At 32.1% G+C, this 25,853-nt stretch overlaps 1 protein-coding gene across 1 annotated transcript in view; it reads left to right on the plus strand.

The window, feature by feature from the left end:
• Nucleotides 1–25,853, plus strand: part of Nckx30C (solute carrier family 24 member Nckx30C) — a 69,855-nt gene that overhangs the window by 38,342 nt on the left and 5,660 nt on the right. Inside the window, exons 4-6 of the mRNA XM_090110591.1 lie at nucleotides 16,784–16,974; nucleotides 18,693–18,831; nucleotides 20,530–20,782. Of these exons, the coding sequence (XP_089966717.1) occupies nucleotides 16,784–16,974; nucleotides 18,693–18,831; nucleotides 20,530–20,782 (583 nt within the window). The remainder of the gene's footprint in view (nucleotides 1–16,783; nucleotides 16,975–18,692; nucleotides 18,832–20,529; nucleotides 20,783–25,853) is intronic.

Below are 25,853 nucleotides of genomic sequence, written 5' to 3' on the forward strand. Positions count from 1 at the left end.
CGTGACAAAATTGTATGGGTGTTCACTTGAAATAAAACAACGAAAATACAATAGCGTAGCAGGATAATTTATTACAAAAAAAAATGAGCACCACATTTTATAAATGACTATAACACTAAAAATTACAAAGTACAGGCTATTTCAAAACGAATTCAATGATTATCAATAATTAGTAAATCACCGAATTTGCATTCGCGAGCGTACCTACGCGTAGGTATCCATAGTGTTTGTACTAAAGGAATGGCAACGTTGCGTGAGACTCAAAACGCTACCTGCTAAGGTATGAACGATTGTTATAAAAATAAAAGTTATACATATTTGTTGGCGTAAACTATTTTATTCATCATTAATTTTGGAAAATAAATAAATAAATAAAATAAATTGATTACAATAAAACGCAGTTTATTATTTTATTACATTAGTACTTACACTATTGTTTTTTTTTTTATCAAAACATGTATGTATTTGAGTAGTTAGCAGCATATAATATTCTGAATTTCTGATCCATGCCTATTCACTCAAAACTAATAACACTAATGATTTGTAACAGTAAATTATTTCAATAGGTACTTATTTGAACATTTCATAACCAACAAGTAAGAATAATTCGTATACAAGATACAATAACAAATCTAATACACTATTTATTTTTTTATTATATTTCATTATGTGAAAATAACCAGGAAGGTGAAAAACATATTTACGAAAACAAAGTAACATATGGTTTTGCTATTAGCTATCAGGAAAAAAATCGTATTGGAACAAAAGAAGGATTGTAACTGAATTAGGTAATTAGGTATGTTTGTTTCTGGGTGCACCGTTTTCGACGACGCGACGGCCGACGCGTGACGTAAACGGAGTAGGTACTTACCTACTTTGCTAAAACAAACTAAGTAATAAAATTGTGTGTCAGTCTGAAAATTCGCTAAAGCATATTTTACCAATGTTTGCAAGTTTGTGATTACTTTGATAGTTTATCGATTTATAATAATTGTATACTTAGATCATTGTTTAAAAATATTCAAACACAATATGATATAGGTACTGATTTATCACTGGTTTCAGTGATGAACTGATGAGTCAATGTTAGCCACAATACTAATCACTTTCGTCATACATGTGTATGAACTATGATTGATGTGATTTGCAATGTGGTGAAATTTCATAAAAATCACGGGCCAATTTTTTGTTTTGAATCCCACCGAAAATACATATATTACTAATTGCGTTATTAGAATAATTAATTACTATACCCACGATCAATTATTACAATTTACAATATAGTCTCAAATGCATACTAGAGAAATATTGCAATTTGAATCAATTAAAATGCATAGCATACAAAAATAAATTCACAACACAAGAAATTCCGCGCGCAAATCATAGCGCGTGTCAATGAAATCAAGAATGTAATTTTATATCAAGCCGACGACGACGCCGAACTAAAGTACCTACAGTACCATTTACCTTCAGTGTACAATACAGTTTACAGAACTACGACGGACGAACAATAATGAGTAATAAATTGTTTACAAAAAAAAACATAGTTTCTAAGGTCATTAGTTTTATTTTATTTTATTGTTATTTTCTTTGAACGATTGGAAATGAAATTACTCAATTTTTACACAGAACTTTGATTTATTAGAATTATGCTCATTATGTATAAGATAACGAACGCGGATGCACGACATCTAGCGCGTCAATGTCTAAACATCGCCTTTCGTTTAGACATTGACGCGCTAGATCTGTAATAAGTATATAGTCTATGCGCTAGATGTCGTGCTTTATGTCGTGTTTCGCTTGGCAAAAGTCACGCACACTACTGTAGAAGTGTCAAATTTTTCCGGTATTTTACTGTTGTTTTTCTAAGTAAATATTGTAAATTATTGATTAAAAAGGTCGAACGCGCACACATTTCATTATAGAGAAGTGATAAAATGATTAGTTTTAAAGAAATAGTGTCTGTGTTAAGTGTTTAGAGGTAATCAAAAATGTATGGAGGGACGGTCGGAACATCCACCTTAAAGAAATAAATTTGTGTTCTTCCAATCTTCCAACTACCTAAAACATTTAACACTTCAAAAGTTTCCTAGAAAAGTGGCAAAAGAAAAATCGTCATCTAAAATTCGCACAATAGTGGAGAAGCTATTATAGCAATTCTCAAAGCATTCATTGAGATAGCAAAGACACACAGAATTGCTTCTGAATGCCTCACTCAAAGATGGTAACTTCGCTTTACTATTCAATAAGAAGTCTTTGATTGCCATTCAAAAATATTGCATGGAAACTCAACCTCTGTTTATAAGACGAAGAAAGAAAGGAACGTCGTTGTGGTCGTATATGAGATTTGACTAACGACTAGATGAAACTAGGCAGTATTACTTGTATCATTATAATAGTTTCAATACGTTTTCTTTTATAGAGCATTCGGTAAGAGCGGTAAATAAATACAAGTGTGTGTTTTTATGTAGGGTTAAATAAAAAATGTTTTGCTAAGTTCTTATGATTGCCCAATCAATTTTAATTATAAATATCTGACAATACATAAGCATACTTTATATAACCGAATTGAAAAATAGAGGTGAACTTTATACATATTGCCGTAGTATTTTACAGAATTAAGTGCTCAAATTGTAAATTACGCTAATGTACTGTAATTTTATGCTTAATTAATAATAAATGATACAGTTCAGATTTAAAGCAAAATGGATAAATCGTATGAATTTTTAACTTTGTAAGCTTTAATTAACACTGCTTATTTTAATATATTATGGAGCAACACGGAAAGGATATTTCTTATTTGACAAAGAATTTGTTTAAGATTTTCTAGTATTCTAAGTAGTTAGGAGAAAAGAAAATACAAGGTTCTATGGAACAAAACCAGCTACTCTCTCGACTAGCTATTACTGTTTTAAATAATAAATAGATATTTACCTATTATTTATTACATTAATTACATTATTTTTAATCTACATAATTATATGTCAAAATAGGTAACATATTAATTATAAATCCCCACAAATAGAACGGATAAAGGATTAAAAATATAGATTACATTTTTATGGTAGAGCCGTGTTGCTCTTTTCACAAGCAATTTTTATTTAAATTTGCCTAGTCACAACACGGCACACTTTAAAGTTCTTTTTTAACGTTGGTAACCCTTGAGTGCTTGTCACTTGTCAATTCGCTTATCCGCTTTTCTGTACATAATTTCTTACCAAAATATTATTTAATCTAGCAACACACACACACCTCTTAAATATTCTCGCAACATATGCATAGTTATTGCAACATAGTTATAAAATGTTTAGATCAAGATTTATTTTGTGTTTTAACATTAAAAAGCTCTATTAAATTATGATAATGCGTTCATGTTTAAAAAAACTCAAAATATACTACCGTTTGTATGGATATATCACTAGGGTACCATGATTTGACAAATTATCAATTTCAACAGAAACAATGCAATTATCCAAAATCCGATTAGTAGATTTTAATTAACGAATTTACATGCGCAACTGAATTGTTTTAAACTCACGAACATGTTTTATATGTGTCGTTCCTATTTACATTTTAGAGCTATTACGCACTGTCGACCAGTCGCTGGCGACTCAGTCGCCGGCGACTGTGACTTACTATAGTTTAAATAGGGGCTTGCGCACTGAGTCGCCAGTCGTCCCGGCGACTCGGCGACTCGCCGCGTTGTGGCGACGCACAGGCGACTGGCGGTCGCCGGCGACCAATAGAAGCACGGCTTCAAATGGGAGCGTTCGCACTGCAAGCAACTGTCGTAGCGACTCTTGTAGGGACCGGATTCAGCACGAATGTACTTAGAATACTGTCGCTCGGCTTGGTTTCCTGCCCCTAGTTTCTCTGTTTTGGTCGCCGAGAGACTGAGTCGCCGGCGACTGGTCGACAGTGCGTAATAGCTCTTAAAATCGAAGAAAACTCTACTATCATCAACACTGATATCTATAAGTGTTTGTAAAATATAAAAGCTTGTTTAAAGAGTTTTTAGTATTTTCGTTGTTTGTACTTTGTATAAATGTATTTATGTGTAAAATTAACCAATATAAAAACATGTACTTAATCATCGTGGAAGAAAAGAAAAAAAAGAGAAGAAGAGTCATCAAAAGTAGCACATGCAGGTTTTAGTAATTCAAAGTACTAAAGTTTTTATTACTTGAGTGCTTTTTGTTACTATTGCCTGCGTATGCTTACATCGAAGAGAGAAGACTCGTCCAGTTTCTTAAAGAAGAATGAAAAAAACAGAAGAAAATATAACTTTTATGTAGTACCTATACTGATTATGCTGTAGATATTATAATGTAAATAATTTGATAATTAAGTACGAATGTATCGAATTTTCTATGATATGAGATGTATGAATGTATTTTTACCCGACTGGGAAAGAAGGACGGTAATGTTTTTCGAGTGTATATATGGCACGCCCTAAGGCCCAAACCGCTGGACGGATTTTGACTTTCGAGGAATCGTTGTAATCATCAGAAAGATGATTGTAAAATAGGCTATATAAATTAACAGTCGGGTTTTATTTTCATTATAATTCTTATTTCTCTATAATTTTGTATACAAACATTTTGATTCATTCAAATATTAAAGCTACAAATTCTGAAAGCTTACTCCAAAACAATTACGTTCCTAGTTCGTGGAATCCGTACCAACCGAGGTTTTCTTATATCTATATATCGATATACCTATAGTCCATGTTATATTTAGAAACGTTGCATTAAGTATAAACTTTTGTATTAATTGGAATTGGCTCAATTGTGGCTGTAACTGAACAATTATAATTATGAATTTATTTTAAATTACAAAGAAATAACAAAATATTATATTATCTGATGTAGGTAGTCCACAAATAAGCAGTTTTTAATATAAAATTAATTAATACAACATAATAAACCCCTACTTATAGTAGGTAGTTGTCTAAATTGTTACCTACTTAATATAAACGTTCAAAATATGTACATTCCTGGATGAGCAGACAGACAGATTAAAACAAATGTTTTTTTTATAAGGGCAGGGCCATAAATTATAATAAGCACGTTAAATTCTGTTCTAAGAAATATACATAAAAATAAGGGGATTTTCTGTGGTTTTTTCATAAGAAAGAAAAAAATACGTCACCTGATATTATTTTCATAAGACCATAAGTCCATTAGTAAGAGAATCCAATATGGGATTATAGATATGGGATTGTGGTGTATAAAGTAGAAGGATAGTGTGACAATATGCATAAAATGCAATATGATATACTAGCTCTATACCCCGGCTTCGCCCGTGTTTTTTTAAAATGGTAGTGTTTTAAACATTTAATGTAACGTGTAATTGCTGTAAAAGCTTGATTTGTTATTTATGGTAACCAATGATTTTATTGTCAGCTTTGTTTATTACGAAAGTATTTTTTAATTTTATTTCTAACATAATATACATATTTCGTTAGTCATTAGTATGATGTACAACTTTCTAATAGAGAATATTTTTATTCTATTGACTTCCTTTGACTCTTAAACACAAGTTTAATCTATACATAATAGGCCTAACAACATCATATACCACTTAAATAAAACCGTGGAACACAGTATCAAATTATATCAGAAATAAGAAAATTCAAACACCTTTGAATTTTCTCACCGAAAATGCGTCACAACCAATACTAAATTCCGTACACGGAAGCCTACGAGATAAAAATAATCAACATTACAAGTAAGTTAGTTAACCCAGCGCCGCTTGGTGCAAATCGTATCGATTCTGTGAACTTGGCAGCTTTTCAAATACAATCAAAACGTGAGTTACGGCCAATTGGCAGACGTTTTAAAAAACGCAGTTGGTCTGTGTGGATGTTAGGAGATTGGTTTTACATTGGATTTTTTAGGTCTATGCGTTATACTGGGCTGTTATCTATACTGAAAAGCCTATCGATGACTAAAATAAAAAAGGAAATCTGTAGATAGCTTTAGCAATTGCATATTGGTGCGTAGACAACATAACCTTAAGTTTACGATTAGGACATAAATCATGCCAATATTTTCACATAATGCTTTCTTTCTCCCTGAAACCAGACTCTTTGATACAAGATTTGATAGTTTACTAAAAGCAGTCAAACTTTTACGTTAAATTGTACCTATTCAATTTTGAATCTATTCTTCACCAGATTCCAATCCGAATAGGTTTTTTTTTCTACAATACATAATATATATAGTATTTTCACTCCTTAAAATATGTCCTCTCTATTTATCTCTTCTTCCACTACAGCCAAATTAACCTTATTAATCCCAAAAAAAACACTAGTTCTCGCGTAATCACTAACAAACACGCAAACTTTAGCATTATTACTTGCAAATGCTAAAAGATGAAACAGAGACCATTCCGACCGCACAAAGTTTTCTGATGAAATAGGTCTATTGTTAACCGCGATAATCCGAACCGTATATTTGCTGTTATTTACATAAAGTCCCAGGCTTTGTTGTGGTTATCGTATTTTTGCATATTTTCGAGATCCTGTATTATAAAGCTTAAATTTTAAGAATGTATATTTGTTACTCTTTCACGCGAAAACAACTGCCAGTGATGAAGTTCTAGCTTGTCTACCACAAAAACACATAGGTACCTTAGTTTTATAAATATTTGCTTTTACACTTCATAGCTAAAATTTTCTAATTTAGAAACATTTAAACCCATTGTAATGTGATCTACTGAACTTTTCATTCGCTAAGTTAGTTGTTACAAAGATTTAAAATGTATTATTAAATAAATAAATTCTTTCGTCATAATATATCCTGCCTATTATTTTCTTTTTGTACTCGTAATGTTATTGTTTTTAATAAAAACCATTCATGTTCTATTAATATCGATATGAACACATTTGAATGAAGCACGTACAGTACAAAAAATAAGGAAAGCTATAATCTGACTATAACACGTATGCAATAGGCCAATAGCCCTTTTCCTTTTAATATTTACAACTTCTCTGCTTATTACTATTAAAAAAGCAGTTTATTTAACAAACGCTAAAACAATTAGACTACATTTAAAAAGTAGAGACTTTTTAACGGATTTTAAACGCGATTTAAAAATTATATATTTCCCGACGTTTCCCAGTGACCACGCTCGCTGTAAAGTGTTCTAAACGTCGGGAAAATAATATAATGAATAAATCGCGTTTAAAATCCATTAAAAAGTCTTTAATTTCTAAATGTATAATACTCGCGTAAAATCAAACACTAGAAAATACTAAATTAGACTACGTTTTTATAATAAACTCGCAAGAAACAACTTATTATTCATTATTTTATTTTAAAACTAACAACACACCACAACAAAAGCAATTTATAAAATTAAATCAGAATATTCTTCTTTCTATAGATACATCATCCAATTCAACAGAACATTACTGGCATTTCCCCAAACGAAAAACTACTATGCACATTTAGATATGAACCTTGATATTTATATTTAAATCTAAATATTCTACTCTAATAACATCACGACATTCTTAGCAGTTTAAAAGCGTTGACCTCAATATTCATCCCCTTACGAACTCAACAAATACTAAACAATACAACTGACTACAATTCTAAAGCCTAATGGCAGCTGGCCAAATGGTTGAGATTCTTAGCTTGCTTTAATTCATCAAAATGCTGTTAAATGGACAGGTGGATAAAATATTAAGCTGACGCATTTTTATCGGTTCACGCGTGATTTTCCGCTCCGTTGTTATTTAAAAGTGGTTAAAAGAAGACCCATTTGGTGGAGAATGCAGATAAGAGAGACCAAGGTTGTGTATACGCGTTTTAAAGAAAAAAAAAATGAAACTATAGATGTAACTTTTAACAGACAAAATCAGAAATACTTGGAATATAACTCTTCTTCTTATCCTATTATGTGAATGAATTCAAATGGTTTTTTACTTTTGCACAATACTAGCATTATTGTGTAATTTCTTTCTTAAGCTTATTATATAAAATTATGTTTTAGAACAAGCTATGATAATCCTCTACAATATATTTTCCTGTTCAATAATTATATTAACAATTATACTAGAACTGAACCAAACTTAATGTTAGTTAAACATATTTCCTAGACTTCAATAATACTGCACTAACTTAAACATATTGGAATATTTGTGTATCGACAAATGATACTTGTCATGCTTATTTGTATGTAAATTTGTATACAATTGTATAATTACCGTAATCACATTTCTTGTTCTTTTTAAAAAATAATAATTATTAATAAAAAATTTAAAAGAATCTTTACATGTTTCGTCGTAGTCTTTGATCTAAAATAATCTTGGACATAAATATTTCTCATCTCTACAGGGGAAATGTTTAAGAGATAGCAATACATACTAGCGTACATACTACGTACTTGCATAGGTTTAGCAATACATACTATCGCATAGAGTATAGACCATATACTCAGATTCAAATACGATCACCACATTATTGATTAAACTTCGTAAATTTCTTTGAACATGTTTGAAGCTGCTAACGTCGATGGCTACTGTAGACACCTATTGCCATTAACATTGGATGGTGATCCTCGTAAAATATTGTTTAACACTCGTCACTCTGAATAAGCTAGGTCACTCTTTAGTTCACCATCTGAAGGTAAACAATGTATCTCTGCTTTATCATAAATTAATATGTTATAATAACTGAGCTCCACTGTACTTGCTTTTCACGCTTAAAAGTCGCAACAGTTGATAAACTATTATCATTAAGACAAGACCAATGTAAACCCAGCATATTAAGGTTAACTATATTTTTGTTTATAATAATTCTTGATGGAATTTTAAACGTTGATCACGCTAAAAATAAGGTTTTAACACGTTTTTCTTATCTTCATGTATGTTTGTAATTTGTATGTAACCGACTCTTTGACTCGATTATGATAAGGGCCGATTTTTCAATGCTTGGATAAAACTTATCCGTCCAATAAAGTATAACACGATAATATTAAAATGTCACGTAAACTGTCAAATACGGGCAATTAGAATACGTTTTTAAAATGGTAGTTTTATACATTATTCGACGAATAAGTTTTATCCAACCATTGAAAAATCGGCCCTAAACGAACAGATTTAATTCTAGCTTTTTACACTTATCAAGGAGAACATAAAATAGTTTCATTAGTGCGCACGTGTTTCTTCATGTATTATTGACAGTATTATTTAGACATGTATTATTTATACATGTAACATAAAGACGTGAAACCGCACGCATACATTACCGTGACCTCTAAAATAATTACGCTAAAGTAAGGTAACAATGCAGTTCTGCATCCAGCACTTCGCCGAGATGCCATGGCCGGCGAGCTCGAGCACCCTACTTGTAACGCGTCCGCTCTAGTTAATGCAAATATTATATTTTGGATAGCAAATGTTTTATAACGATGGCTTGGCTTTTTGGTTATCGTTAATGCAACTTATTTTATAAATATCGTTTACGTTAGACAAAGAGAGGAGGATGAATCATGGCGCAGCGTTGTAGATATTTCATAGATAATTAAGACAAGCAGATAGTAGTTCTGAGATATAAATCTATCAAATTCGATTTGATTTTTATTGATAATACAGATAATCTTAGTAATGACTTATACAATGGTTAAGTGTGAGTAAAGCCTTTGCTTAATCACTGGATTAACTAACTAATAAGGTCTAGTTTAGTATGATGGTTTATTTTAAATAAAAACAACAGTTCTAATAAGAATGTTTAATACAAGCTATAACATCTATCTAACAAAGCATTTTGCAACTGCACTTTTAATACGATACTTATACATTAATACATTTTATTAGAAAAAGAAAGGAAGATCATTTTATTCACTGCACAAAATTGCAATAAACACAGCACACAATACAATTAGAATAAGACACTTCAAATCAAACTAAATAAATGTACAGTAAATTCAGTATTAAATAATTAAACTAAATTATATAGTGCAAGCACCCACAAACTCTTATAAATGATATTTCAAACTATCATTATACATAAAAGTGCCAAACAAGTCAGTCAACGAGGCAACTCCAATGGCAACTCTAAAGAAACTCAACCTTCATTGAAGCAACCAACGATATTAAAATAATGACTGTCTTTACTGCCTCGGCTGTTTATTCATTATGCTATTTGACCGCTTTTAAATAGGTCACAAGTCATGGCTATATGTTTTATAACCTCACATATATTTATGCGCAAATATGGTAAAAACTGATGCAAAACGTGAGTTGAGATATAAAACTTCCTATGATAACAAAAATAATAAATAAAAATTATTGATTTATTCGTTTATCCTTTTAACATATTAACATAGTGATAATTCCAGTTTGAAATCACTCGTTAATTAATGTTACGAAATTGCTAATCTATACATATGATAAATCTGTAGAAGGGTCAATTCTGTACATTGAAAATATTGAAAAAATAAATAGCAGGGGGTGTTACTGGATCGATACCAAACCCAAATATGTGATTAAAAAAATTTTTGTCTGTCTGTCTGTCTGTATGTGAAGACATCACGTGAAAACTAACGGTTCGATTTCGATGAAACTTGCTATAATTATACCTTATTATCCTGGGCGTAAAATAGGATACTTTTTATCCTGAAAAAATACGAAGAAAAAAAATAATCTTAATTTTTCAGTTTTATCCATAGACATTGTTCTGTAGAACAGCGAACACACGTTGGGTATTATTATAGGCCTAGCCGTATTTGAGTCCAATAGATATTTATAAGATGTTATTGTCAGAGTTACTCAAAATGGAGAAATAAACCATCCACACGAAGACCGACATCCGCGCGGACAGAGTCGCGGGCGGAAGCTAGTTATCATAATAAAGCCTTGAAATATCGTCCTTCCGATACAAATAAATAACAAGAAATAAACTGACTATTTAATCACCTTGTTTTGACATTTGAGAATGGAATTCCTCTATCGAAAAAGGGAGGATCTTCGACCCGTATACTCGACTGTAAGGTCCCAATGGATGATGTTGGAAAGTATCATCTGTAACGAAAACATTTCGCTTACACGATTCAGAGTAAGGTGTCGCTATTCAGGTATTACAGACTCGGGGTTGTATCACAATAATATAGTTAGTTCACGCGATAGAAACCTTAAAAGAGTTAAGTTGTTTACATGTAAATCACATTAATAGTAATCTGTATCCGATATTTTGTCAAGCTGAATTAAGCCTTTGATTTATTTGGATTATGTTAAGTGATGCGAGGAAATAAAATGGGAATACTGAGGTTATGAAACTCTTGTTAGATAAATAGATAAAATCCGTAAATGTGTGTTTAGGTCTGTATTTTTTGCGTGAAGGGACAAATATTTGAATTATCTATACATACTTAATATTATAAAGCTGAAGAGTTTGTTTGAATCTCTTATCTCAGGAACTCCGATTTGAAAAATTATTTCGCTGTTAAATAGCCCATTTATCGAGGTAGGCTATTATAGGCTGTATTATATAATCACGCTAAGGCCAACAGGAGCAGAGCTATGCGGGTAAAACCGCGAGGCACAGCTGGTGTATAATATAAACAGAACATAAAAATGTGCTCCCTTCCTTATTAGCTGTTCTTATAAATTAGAAATTAACTTTATAGACACATAATTTAAAAGAAGTTGAAAATTTACAAAATAGAAAATGACACAAAAAAGTAGAAACTTCGTTATATATTAATAAAAGTTTTAATTTAAAGAGAAAGTACTCTTTCTTTTTCCATTCTTTCTTAGTTTTAAACAGTTGCCTTTGCTTAATCATTTCCAACTATATTCAAATAAAGAATATTATCGATCACTAACTTTGCCCCGCGGTTTTACCCATAGTGCTCCGCTGCTATTGGTATTAACATAATAATATCGCTACCCTACAGCCTTTCTCGATTATGGACTTTCTAACACTGAAAGAATTATTCAAATCAGAACATTACTTCCTGAGATAAGCGCGTTCAAACAAACTCGTCAGCTTCATAACCTTAATATACCGTATATAAATCTCGTGTCACAATGTTTGTCCTCAATGGACTCCTAAACCACTTAACCGATTATAATAAAATTCGCACACCATGTGCAGTTCGATCCAACTTGAGAGATAGGATAGTTTAAACATGTAGGTACCACGGGCGAAGCCGCGGCGGACCGCTAGTAATATTATAGTATAGATTACTAGTTGTCCCCGCAAACGTCGCTCTGCCATACTCTTATCACTTAAGGGTATAAAAATAGATATTGGTCGGTTATCTGATCGGGTATATGAAGAATGAGCACACAAAATTTCATGAGAATCGGACCAACCGTTTCGGAGGAGTATGGTAATTATTGTGCCACGAGAATTTTATATGTATAAAAGTTTGGAAAATCCAAAATCATAGAGAAGAATATTTACGGTCTTACTAATAAAATGTTACCCATTCGCTTTGCAATGGATTAGTTATTGTAATAACCTGTCTTGTTTTTATGATTGACGTTTCATGTGAGCAAGAGCAGGACACAGCTATGGTAGAAAATGGTAGAAATTTATCCATTGTTTAACTTTTTATTAGTAAGGACTTTAAAACTCTTATATATAACATTCTAGTTATGATATGATAGTATCACAGTTGACAGATATATACTACGTACAATAGTATTGAGTGCACGTCAACAGTTATCTAAAGTGTAACAATGGAGAGTTAGGTCACAAAGGCTAACTTTGTATTTATTACCAATAGCGATGTCCACAAACTTGACGCCATTATCGAAGTTGTTAAGGCAGACTATACTGTATAGAATAACTTCAATAGTTAATATGAAACATAATACACATGATTGAAAAATTTTAGAAATAAACTCTGAAGAAATTTATAAATTTACTTTGTCATTATTATAGTTATGAAAAAGGGTTAAAAATTGAATATAATAATTATCTTATTGTTTACTTCATACAATTTCCCTAGTAAAGAAGTTCATTTGACTAAAACTTAAAAAAAAAATTCTTACGTACTGTATTCTCACAAGTCATGTGATATTTGATTGTTTCACATACACTTTAATACAATTTTTAAGATTTTTGTCATTTTAACATGCATATAAGTTAAAGCATTTGTGAAACTAGCATTAATAATAATTATTAAATAAAAGTTTAATTCACATAAAATACAAATGTAATTTACGAAACGATAAAATAACCAAAATTAGCGCCCATGAAATGTGGAAGGTTTTCGCTCTGAATAACTCACTCGTAGCACGCCGCTACGAGGCTCTACGTTACGTAGAGCCGTAGAAGGCTACACGTACTCTACAGCGTACTGGACAATTGCCAAACAAACTACCGTAATAATAAAAGTTTTTTTTATGTCCCCAAAACTGGGCGACTGTTTACTTTGAAATTTAAATAAAATTGTGGCAGGCAAAGGATTTTACGAACTGTAATTTGGTTAGTTTTTTTCTTTGCTAAAGAAAGATTAAAGTATTTTTTTTATTTCTTATGCTACACCTTTTTTTACTAGTAATAGGGAATATCCCAATAGCTAAATCAATTTAAATCCCAGTAAAATGTTGATAAATTATTCAAGGAACCCGCGATACACTATTTTAATTATTAAATTAATATGTTATGTCTATTATTTTCTGTATAATATGTATTTACTATGTAGTTATAGTATATTAATATATTATTCTGATTCATGCACTTTTATTTATTATGCACCACCATGATTAATTTAACTATTTTCCTCGTCTTTTTTGGGTTACCTGGTAGAGATCGCTGCCAGCGATAAGGCCGCCTACTGTAAATTGATTAATTTATTGTTAAGTTTATAAAATGTATCATATCTGGTGTATAATAAAGAATTTTTCATTCATTCATTCATTCATTCGTTTTCTAATCTTTATTCCAATTACATTAGCATTATTAATAACCATTTGGAAAAAAGCAGTAAGCATTTCCGTATTCAGTAAATAATGAACCATACCAGCTGACATGCATTTATCCTACATTTGCCCGGGATAAAGTACCCAAGTCTCTGAACCATAAAATCGCGGCAATATATACAAAAAATGACGTCTATCCGTCCCACCGTTGCGGAAACTGGGACAAACATACTTCCGCATTAATATCTATAATACTAATAAGTAATATTATAAAGCTGAAGAGTTTTTTTGTTTGTTTGTTTGAACGCGTTTATCTCAGAGACTACGAGTCCGATTTGAAAAATTATTTCGGTGTTAGATAGCCCATTTATTGAGGAAGGCTAAGGCCAACAGAAGCGGAGCCACGCGGGTGAAACCGCGGAGCGCAGCTAGTTATTAATAGCAGACTACTTGTATGAGAAAACCTATTAAAAGTTTTGGTAAATGGCTTACGTAATAAAAAAGCAGTTTAAGTTTAAATGTTTTATGAAAATATAATGCTTGTGTGACTTGATACTTTTATTGTGCTATGGAAAATAACGAAAAATACTCTAGTAAAAAGACGAAAAGATAATTTGTGAAACAGATGTGAGATGCATCTGTTTCATCCCGCAAGAGGAACGGGACTTTATTAACGGTAGTGCTGTATATCATCTTAAATTAAGATTTGAAATGGAAGTCAATAATTAAGTTTATATTATGTTAATAATATAGCGGACATCATATGTATAAAATTCAAAATGCATGTTGAATTTTCACGTCACAGTTTTTTTTTCCGTCACAAACGAACGAAAAATTGTTTATAATATTAGTTTCAATATTCATCCTAAATTTAATCATACTCGGATTAAAAAGCTGTTCTATATTCTATATTACATCCCACTTAATATTAAGCCTTAAAAGTTCTACTAAATTATATTGACATGTTTTTGTCATACTACACCAAGGGTCCATTTCCCTTCAAAGCTCCCTAAAGGACCTCTAAAAGGGTATAAACCGTTTATACTAATAGGTATATTAATCGGGACATGAGGAATTAAACACTTTTTGATAGTCAGTCTATGACCACACTCGCCGTCGTCCATTAGCGAGTTTATAACATCAGGCAATCAATATCTTTAAACATAATTTTAATTAAAACAAAACACCTTTTGTCTAAAACTATATGTACTGTATAATTGACATTTAGTCATAACTAGCTTTCCGCCCGCGACTTCGCCCGCTTTGTCTAAAACCAAATAAATTATATACTTAAACCTTCCTCTTGAATCACTCTATCTATTAAAAAAAACCGCATCAAAACCCGTTGCGTAGTTTTAAAGATTTAAGCATACATAGGGACAGAGAAAGCCCTTTTGTTTTATACTATGTAGTGAAGATGGTACAGTGTGTACACGTACGTTATTAAAATTTTTCGTTTAACTAATTTTTCATAATATGTTCTAGTTACGTATAATGTTAGGATAAACAAAAGTTCTTAAAAATAATGTGTAATCTTTATTAATAAAAACACAAGAAAAAAATAACCGATTAATCAACAACCAAAACAACTATGATTAAGAAATTTAACAACAGCAAAGGAACAAAACCTACTTTAAACCCTAACTAAAGATTTAAAAAATTTTAGAAGGATAACAATAGCAGTATAAAACACCTATTCCCACATTGGAACGCCTTTTCTTCAAAGGCTTATATTATTTAAGTCCTAAATTCATTGTCAATGAGTAAAGTTTGGTTCCGGAACAGGCCATATCGCGCGGTATCTGCGCGGCTTGACCTACTTCTAAGGGACCAATTTTACTTTGTATACTTGTATGAGACTTGTACACAGAACCGTAGCAAGGTTCTGAGGGGCCCCAAGCCTGGTTGGTATAGGAAATATAATACAATAAATATATACGGAAAATGGTAAAATATACTTACCTAGATATTAGAAATATTGAGTATTAATTTTTACAGTTGTTCTTCTTGGGCAATGGTATGATGTACAAATTAAGTATATTTTAACATTTTATGAAGTTTAAACATAGTAGCATATACTATACGCTATTCAAAAAAAACAAGGGGCTGCGTATTTCTAGTGCCCCAGGCGGCCCGTTTCGGCGGAGGCCCGCGCTACGCCAACGCTTGTACATCTTTCTTCTCTCGAATAACATATTTTACTAGAGTGTAATGTTAACTGATATACGTTCTGCTGAAAATTGAGGACTGCTTAAGGCGTGAGGGCCGATGGGATTTGTATTTTTTCTGTTTTCGTGAACATTCAATTATTATTCTGTCCGAGAATTGGATAATATTCCTGTAAAGCATGCTAGTTTGACAATAATTATAATTAATTATAATAAAAACGTTCTTTTTCTTATTTTATTTTATGTATGTCATACAAAATAAGACAAAAATATAGTAAAATTAAAAAATATATATTTAAAAACGGCTCGTTGGTATAACCATAATTATCTATACCTACTATAATTATGTAATTATCCTATGGAAATTACGTTAAACACCGTAATGTCAAATTAATTAATTAAGTAGAAAAGGCCTATAAACTTATTATACCAACCAACCGATATTACCCTCATAAACAATTATAGTCTTAATAAATCCTTAAAATATTGCACACATTATAACTAAACAGCAGTTTTGTACTAAGAAAAGTATTACCAACCCTTTAATACTCATAATAACCAACCAAACTAATCCCACTTGGCTCGATCTAGGTAAAGTAGACGAGAAAGCGACCACACTTAAAATATTTCACACATTACAACTAAACAACAGTTTTTTACTTAACAAATCTTTCCATCCAAAACAAAATCTCGATAAATTCATATACTAATCCCACTTGGCTCGATCTAGGTAAAGTAGACGAGAAAGCGACGCAGCTGCACGCTATAGCGTCTCTGAAAGTGCTGCTCGAAGCAACCAAGCCGACGGCTGGCGGCGCGGGCGCAGCGGCCGCGAAGAATGCAGCTGCGACCGCCAAGGAGACCCCGCTCGATCTGCCGAACGGGGGCTTGGCTGATGTTCAGCTGGATGTTATAGAAGAGGTACGATTTATTGTGTATTATGTGTTATTTATTTAAATATTTCTGTTATATGGTTCTATAGATAATGGCAATTCGAGCTAAGTGCATGTTAATATGGATGCGTAAAGAATTATATAAAAATGTAATAAAACATTAGCTGTTGCAGATTTTCGCGGGAAAAAATATATAAGTAGGTACTGTCGATGACTCTAAAAATTGTTGTTTCCGTATATTATAATAGATAAGCTTTTTTAATGTATTAAGCGAGAAATAGACATTTATAAATATTCATAAAATATTAAATCCTATTCAGTAATACGAAACAGTAAGAGATACATCAATCTACACTATTCTACTAAGAAAAGAAAAAAACAAACTCAACTAAGAAAAATATAATTGCGAATTGCGACAAAAGCCCCGTGTGTATTCAAAAGCAATAAGCCATGCGCCTATCTTTTCATCACTGACCTTACACAATTATGAATACACACACAGACTTATATATAAATGCGAAAGATGCTTTACGTAACCCACATGTAACTTAGCCCTCGATAATCCAAGAGCCCTCCGCTTTTTGAATACTGTGTCAGTCGTGCTGTATCAACCCCACTCCGTATTGCTGAATTGATGTTGAATATAGTCAAATTGTATACAAAACTGACCTTTTAGCTATTTCTAATAGACTTTGCTAAATAACGGACTCAGCGATTTCTAAAATTTTGCATAAATGTAGTTTAGAAAGTTTGGCATTGAAAGTTATAAACTTATAAAGAAAAAAATATTTTTTTTAATCTATAGATATGAGTAATTACCAAACTCACTGACCAACCAAGGCTCACGTTCCAATGTTAATAACGTAATTTAAATACATGGTAACTGATAATACTCTTTGTCATAACATCAGAAATTATTTCGAAGTCTTGGGTACCAAGAAAAACTAATTTGCCTATGTTTTTGTTTTTTCTCTTGTAACATATTTCTTTATTTTCACAAATAGAATACTAGCTTTCTCGCTATACTATTTGTAGATCCGAAATTATATCCTTGCCAAAAGTTTTCATAAACGTTTCCATATTTTAACCGTAAAACTGTAACACATAAACACATTCATAACATAAAATTATGGTTCCACAAATAACTTTAACAAATAATTGAAATCGTTTAGCCAAGAAAATTTCAGATAAAACGGGATGGAAAACAGCCAAGACGGTATTATAAAGTAGATAAATCACCACGATACAAGCATTAAATGTTTCTCTTACGCTCAAGTTTAAGTTCAAGCTATCTCGTAGTTAGCACTTGGCAAGTCCTACGACTTAATACTCTGCGCGGTATTTACCATACACACATGCATCTATAGTAAATGAGAACTGCATTTAATGAGGTATGACACAAGATGAAGATCTTTGTTTATTGAGGCTCGAACATTTTAGTTCTTCAAATGAAACTTTGGAACTCTTTAACAAAAATTGTAACCTCCGGATTAAAAAAATAAAACATATTTGACCATATTTGATGGTGTTTAGAAATTATTCTATGCACACTAAACTAAACATATTGCTTATATTTCCTTAAATGGCGATGATAGCGCTTCTTAAAAAAGGCTGCTTGAATAAATGATTGAGTTTGATATTTTGATTACGAAATTAAAAACACGATATTCTTCCATGTTCCATCATCCCTTTCCCAATCCCCTTTTGTTGCTTTTAGAAATATTGAAGTTCTTCATTTTGTTACAGATAGGAGACCTAGAGGACGACACGACGCCGTTGGACATGTCATGGCCCTCTGGTTTCCGCAAGCGAATAACGTATCTGTTAGTCGCGCCCATTGTCTTCCCGTTATGGATGACCCTCCCGGACACGAGGACTCCGAGAGGTAAGGCTCAGTGAATAAATAATAATAGAATTATCATAAGAATTAATGAGATAATATTATGAAAGGAAATTATTATATGGGGAAAAAATAAAGGATGATTGGGCAGAACTTATAATTCTCTGATCACCACATTATGGGTAGTGAAATTATATACATAAATTATAATAAGAAAACCATGTGTCAGCATATGAGCGTTTTATTAAAAAAGTGCCATGTGCAAACTTTTATTTTTCTCTGGCCATGCGAGCGAAGCCGTGGACAATATCCAGTCAATAATTGACGATACTAATGTTTTCCACGATAAGCTAATCTTGACAGAATGCTAGGAGATTACGCCAAGGAGATGTATCTATAATGACAGTGTTAAAAGATTAGGCCAAGGCAATTTTGGCAGCAGTACGACGTTGACATGTTTCCTAACACGTACCATCTAACAAGGGATCAAAGTTCAAACCCACACCTTAAGATATGTGGGAGTAGAGTAGTGACAGAGAATATGTCAAAGCAGATTTATGGCTTATCTTTTAAGAGTACTTCTCTAAATTCAGCCGAAATAGCAATGGCTGTATTTATTTTATGTATTGGCTATAAGTTCATAAAACATTTCAAAACCTTTCAATAAGATTTGTCATATCTAAAGTACCTTATACTATTACATCAAGATGTATTGTAATACTTCTATCATATACCAGACTAGCTGTGCTCCGCGGTTTCACCCGCATTTCTTCGCTCCTGTTGGTCTTAGCGTAATGAAGAAGCCAGCCTTCTTCGATAAATGGGCTATCTAACACAGAAATAATTTTTCAAATCGGACCAGTAGTTCCCGAGATTAGCGCGTTCTAACAAACAAACAACTATAGTACCTATAGATTTGCAATACAAGCAGAATCCCAAATCGACGCAAATGCATTCCTTAATCCCTAGCATTATGATCAAGGCCATTGCAAGCACATAACATAGTTTCTAAGACAGATAGCGTATATTACGTGTGAGATGCGATCAGTCAGGGGTTTAATGCAATTAGCAGCTGAGCATTCAGAGCCGATTTGATATTGACAAGCCTCCATTACGCGGGAACAATTGAATTTGCTGCATTATTACTGCTATAGTGTTGTAAAATAATTGCCTATATAGTTCTATATCTCCTTGATGTGTAGGGCCAAAGTCTCCTAGTTTAAGAGTCCGGTGTTCCATTCCTGGTTATTAGAAAATCTTTTCTTTTTTTAAATTACCTGTTACATGTTTATAGATGTCGATTTTCTTCTAAGTAATTGCATTGATTGAAATATAAAGTATATATTGTAAGAGTAAGTTTTAAGCACGTATAATTCCGATTTATTTTTAGTCATCCATTATAAAATGTAGGCTTTAAATAACAGTGAATTATCATATTTTATTACGATAAAAAACTAGACCTTCTTCATATAATTTATGATATTAAATCTAGTTCATTAATTCCAACCATTTCTCAAGCTAAAATGTCCATAACTTTAAAGATACTTAAATAAACCATTGTGGTACACCAAATAATATCCATAATATTCGTCAGAGTGTAGCTCATTTGACTCACAAAGTACAAAATATTATATTTCAGTCACATTATTCAGTAATCTTATAAAAGAACAACATAAAATTTTCAAAAATGTCCAAGAAACAGAAATGTTTCTTCTCATAACAATATTATTTCTTTCTTTCCAGGGAAGAAATTTTTCCCCGTAACATTTATAGGTTCGATAGTATGGATAGCGTTTTTCTCCTACCTCATGGTGTGGTGGGCAAATGTGGCGGGGGCAACCGCGTACGTGCCCCCAGAGGTCATGGGGCTAACGTTGCTCGCTGCGGGCACTTCTGTGCCTGACCTTATCACTTCTGTGATCGTGGCCAGAAAGGGCTTCGGAGACATGGCTGTGTCCAGCTCTGTAGGGAGCAATATATTCGACGTAACTGTAGGGTAAGTAGTTGTTTATATATTTGTGTGTAAGTATGGGGCAACTTCATATTTGCCCCTAAGTGATGGGGCAACTACGTATTTGCCCCTAAGTGATGGGCAAACTACGTATTTGCCCCTAAGTGATGGGGCTAACGTTGCTCGCTGCGGGCACTTTTGTGCCTGACCTTATCACTTATTTTTTAATGTGTATGTAATTTTTATTTGTACATCTTATGATAAGTATGTTTTTGTTTCTTAACTTAGTAGGCATTCGTGTATGAGCAAAAAATGACTTCATTATTTTGTATGCCTGTTACATGCTGGTGCGAAACCTTTTTGTTTGGGTAAACGGTTAACAGTTTTTATAATAAATGTAACTAAAGTCAATCCTTACGATGGAGGATTGTCGTATAATAGTTTTCAACAAAATCGGTCCACACGTTTCAAATATTTGCTGACACATAAACATACAATAAATTGGTCTTAGGCATAGTTATAATTATCAAGTACTTGTTTACATGAGAATCAGACACTTCAGTCTTCAACTTTATTATCCCAGATTGTTCAACTATAGTATTACAACAAATACTACTATACAAGTAGTTGCTAGTATTACTAAGAATTAATTTACATAACTATTCGCCCTTATAGCTCAATCTACATAGAGGGCCTTACTATAAAGTTATTGCAGATAGAAGCAGGAACGTTCGTATTAATGGCTTTCCGATACAGATTTCCTAGGATTAAATTCAGCTAGATACAATTGCAGTGCTGATATAGCGACCTAATTAGCTTGAGACGTTTTGATGTATGTACCTGTGTACAACGTGAATGGTTAATGCGATGTTGATGAAATTGATGATAATTATAATGTGTTAGGTTTGATATGAAGTCAGTTTGTGTTTTATATAACTTTCTAAATGGTGAAAATTGACAATGTTTAAACTTCAAAGAAAGGAAGTATCAAACAATTTTTGAAGTGAAACTTCTTTAGGCGCGTTGAGAGTAAAATTTCAACGTCGCGTCATGGCAATACGGTCACGTCATGGAGTAAGGCGACGATTTAGGTACCTTTGAATCTTACCAAAGAAGTTTCACTTCTGAGTTCTGACATGTGTGCTCGGCATACACGCTCTTTTTTATTTGAAGTTTCCCAAGTGATACTAAAATCAAAATCGTAAAATTTAACTAAAACATTGTTTATCTTTGATGGCAAATTAAAATCAATTGTAATGGTACAATGAACAAAACAATTAAAGTAGACAGAAATCACAACAATATAAAACAAATACAATACAATACAATTGTTATTTATTCATTTCGTAATTAATATAGCAGTCGCTACTTTTTTATCTTTGAAATAATTTATAATAATAAAACTTGGTTGAGCTGTTAATTGCTATCTTCATTGCAGATGGAAATTTTCTTTTTTTTCTATAATTCTAAAGCTCTGATGCATTCCACTTGAAGTAGAAACCAATATTTTTATTGCAGATCATTCTAAATCGAATATATTATGTATTTTATAGAAATGTTAATCTATCGAAATCATTAAAATTGTTAGGATTTAGTTAGAAACTATTCGACCTATTTCATAAGTTATTTAATACAGACATAGGCTGTATTGTATTTCTAAATTAGGTCAGATAATCTTTTATCCAAAGAAATGCTTCTCGATTGAAAAGCTCACGTGTTTTAATTATTGAAAAGATTCTAAAGATATTTTTCATTTCGTTCGAACAATATGAGGGTTAGAGACCCCTTCTTCTGACTATAATTACAGGCCTTGCTTGACGAACTTTATACTGCGGCATTTATCTACTTGTCTATACTAATATTATAAAGAGGAAAGGTTTGTAATTATGTATGTAGGTATGTATGGTTTTCACGCATAAACTACAGGACCGATTTTGATGAAATTTGGCACAGATAATCTTTAGACCCTGAGAAAGAACATAGGCTACCTTTTAATGCGAAATATGTACCACGGGCGAAGCCGGGGCGGACCGCTAGTTAAGTAATAAAAACGGATGAATTTTCAAGTTTAATTTTCAAAACGTAATATAAACAGACAGGCTTAAATTCTTCAACAAATAAATGTGGCAAACGCAAGTAAGATTCTCAACAATTTCATGCAATTATAAACAACTATTATATTATGTTATTGTTTTAAATTAAAATTTCAGTCCTATCTTAGCGGGACTTCTCACAAAAAATAGCGCACATAACCACAGAGTATTAAAAAAATGCAGAGTAAAAATATACTCGACCAAAATGGTTACAACGAGTTAACTTTCTCAAATAAATATTAGCAATGGTCACTGCGACGTTAAATGAAGACATAACTTCAAAACAACGGGACGCCGACCTTAAAACCTTAAATGCAATGTCTCTGGAACCGAGCCAAAGGTTATATAAAATATGCTGAGTGTAATTTTCTTTTCCTTTTAAATTTGCAGCGTTGATATATAATATTTGTTGGAAGCTATTAAAAGCGAAATAAAAGACCGCATGTTGTATCTGTTTTTGAAGTTTGGAAACTATTGTTAGCAAGTGCAATTTAAAAACAAGACAATGTCACCAGGGAATTCTATTTTTGAAGTGAAACTTCTTTATCGGGGTTGGAAAAAAATTTAGTGTAACATTTTTTCGTTACGCTTGACATTTTTCCGTTACGCGCCATCTTTTTCTTATTCCTATCATGCGTAATTCGACGCATTTCTGTAGTTGCATATAGTAAATTATTTTTTGAAAAATAAGGTCAAATAAGTTTCACTTCTTACGTGTGTACACTAGTACACGCACACATTTTTCTTTTTTAACGGAAAGAATTGTCGTAGGATATGCTCCAGTATAAATAATTATTATTAGATAGATACTGAACTATTCAATTGAATTGACCAGATTTCAAAACCGCCACGTACGACTTTTGTAGACTGCGAGTTATCTATTTTCAATAGGAGATAGGGGGAAGGGATCTTTATTGACATAAATTGGCTTTATTTCTCAAAGACATCATGCCATTTCGTCGAAGTAATCATAAAAAGACATCATCATTGCGCAAAAGCTCCAACAACAAAAGTACCTATTAAACCGTTATTCCACATTCTATAAGTGCTACTTATAAATCTATATACAGTACAAAACTACGTCAATCAGAACGAAGAGTCTTTAAAAGGCTAGAAAATGTTCTAATCTCCACGTGAACATCATCTGACTGCAAAATGTCAAGGACTGTGGAGTGTAGAGATGCGGTTCAAGGCTGGGCTTTGTTTTAAAAACATTGTGATGGACTAAACTTCAAAAGTGGGCTAATTTAAGTATCATTTTGAATTTATTATGAGGTGTTAGGATGTTTTGTATTGATCCGGTTCAATTAGGGTAAGGTGCCGGCTTCTTGTTTTATAAGATGGTATAAGAATTAATTGCTTATATTATGGTGTATTCTTGTTTTATTTGACTACAGTCTTGTGGAAATGTATGTTAGGCATCTACTCAATTACGATTAAACTACTAAATAAAATTTTATAGGTATCTGAGATCAAAGTGTACATGCGAAGTTGAGGAAATCAGTAGAATTTACAATTTTATGCAGAAAAAAGCAGTCAAGGCTCTAAATAAATAATGATATTCGGTAGGTATACTATATAACTTCAACTTCTATATAATCTCTCTAGTGCAGAACGTAGAAGCTGTCACGATCTATAAAATAAAACGGAAAAATAGAATTGCAAAGGAAATACTAAAATATACATAAGCGACGCTACGGGCGCAGCCTAGTATTGTTCATAGATTCTCTTTCCTTCCTTTGATTAAAATTGCAACGAGCTTAACTTCAGCTCTTTAAATATTTCCTTTGAAGAATATGGATTAAAAGTTCCGTATAAAATCGGGGGGTAGGATATTCGCAATTTTCAAACGAATTTGCCGGTTGTTTTAACATTTTAAACAAGAATAAAATAATGTATGTTCTAATTTTAAAAACTAAAGTCTAAAGATTCGGCTTAAAAGGTGTATCGAAAAGAAAAGCTAAAAGACCTAGAAGAGAGTCAAAATAAAAACCCTCACATTAATTCATATAAATAAATAATCAAACAGTTGCATTAAATCATATAAATAAATAAATAAAAAAAATCAAACAGTTTTTAAATTAAGCTGCGTAAACTAGCGCCATCTAGTGATGTAATTACAAATATTGTATGAAATCTGTGTAACTTGCTGTGTGCCTAATTAGGTTCGTAAAACGACCGCGACTTTATATAATATGGGCTCAATAAAACAATTTAGGCATAAATATTGAAATTTTATATGATTCTTACTATGTTTAATCAACTACGAGTAGTTTTACACTTTAATGAAAATTTAAATGTGAATTTCTCTACAGAAACTTTTTTACTCATAATCACTAGCTAAGCCCCGCGGTTTTGCCCGCATTGCTCCGGTCCTATTGCTATTAGCGCGATGATAATATATTATAGCCTATAGCCTTTCTCGATAAATGGGCTATCTAACACCGAAAGAATTTTTAATATCGGACCAGTAATTCCTGAGATTAGCGCGTTCAAACAAACAAACAAACTCTTCAGCTTTATAATATTAGTATAGATTATAGATAGCTATTAACTTTATCTAATTCAATACTCTATTATTCTCTATTTGCCACAGTATTCACGAAACCACACCAATACATTAAAACCATTACTACTGACCTGCTGTTCCCAGATAAACTACCACATAAATCCTGGCACATGTGTTTCGTTTTACCGCATTCACTCATAACTAAAATGGGGCTTATCGCAATCAGAATACAGAACAAAATCCCGTGACGCAATATCACAATATATTAGGGAAAATAAAATACACGAATCGAATGCAATTGTACTGTTTCGTGCAATGTAATAAAGTTTAATATCGCTTGTATGTGATATAGTTCAATTGGTATATTGTGCTAAGCGATTTTATAACTAAATATTATTCCTCCAAAATATATTTTATTATAATGAAGTCGTTATTTACAATAATTGCATCCGGGCGTGTTAATTATTTGTTTACTACAAAAATATTATTGGTGCGTGGTTTGCTGTTCATGGAT

This window comes from Colias eurytheme, chromosome 16 (assembly GCF_061535395.1).
Source record: "Colias eurytheme isolate Ceu_HAF_F1 chromosome 16, ilColEury1 Martin Lab GWU primary, whole genome shotgun sequence".
Taxonomy (NCBI): Eukaryota; Metazoa; Arthropoda; class Insecta; order Lepidoptera; family Pieridae; genus Colias; species Colias eurytheme.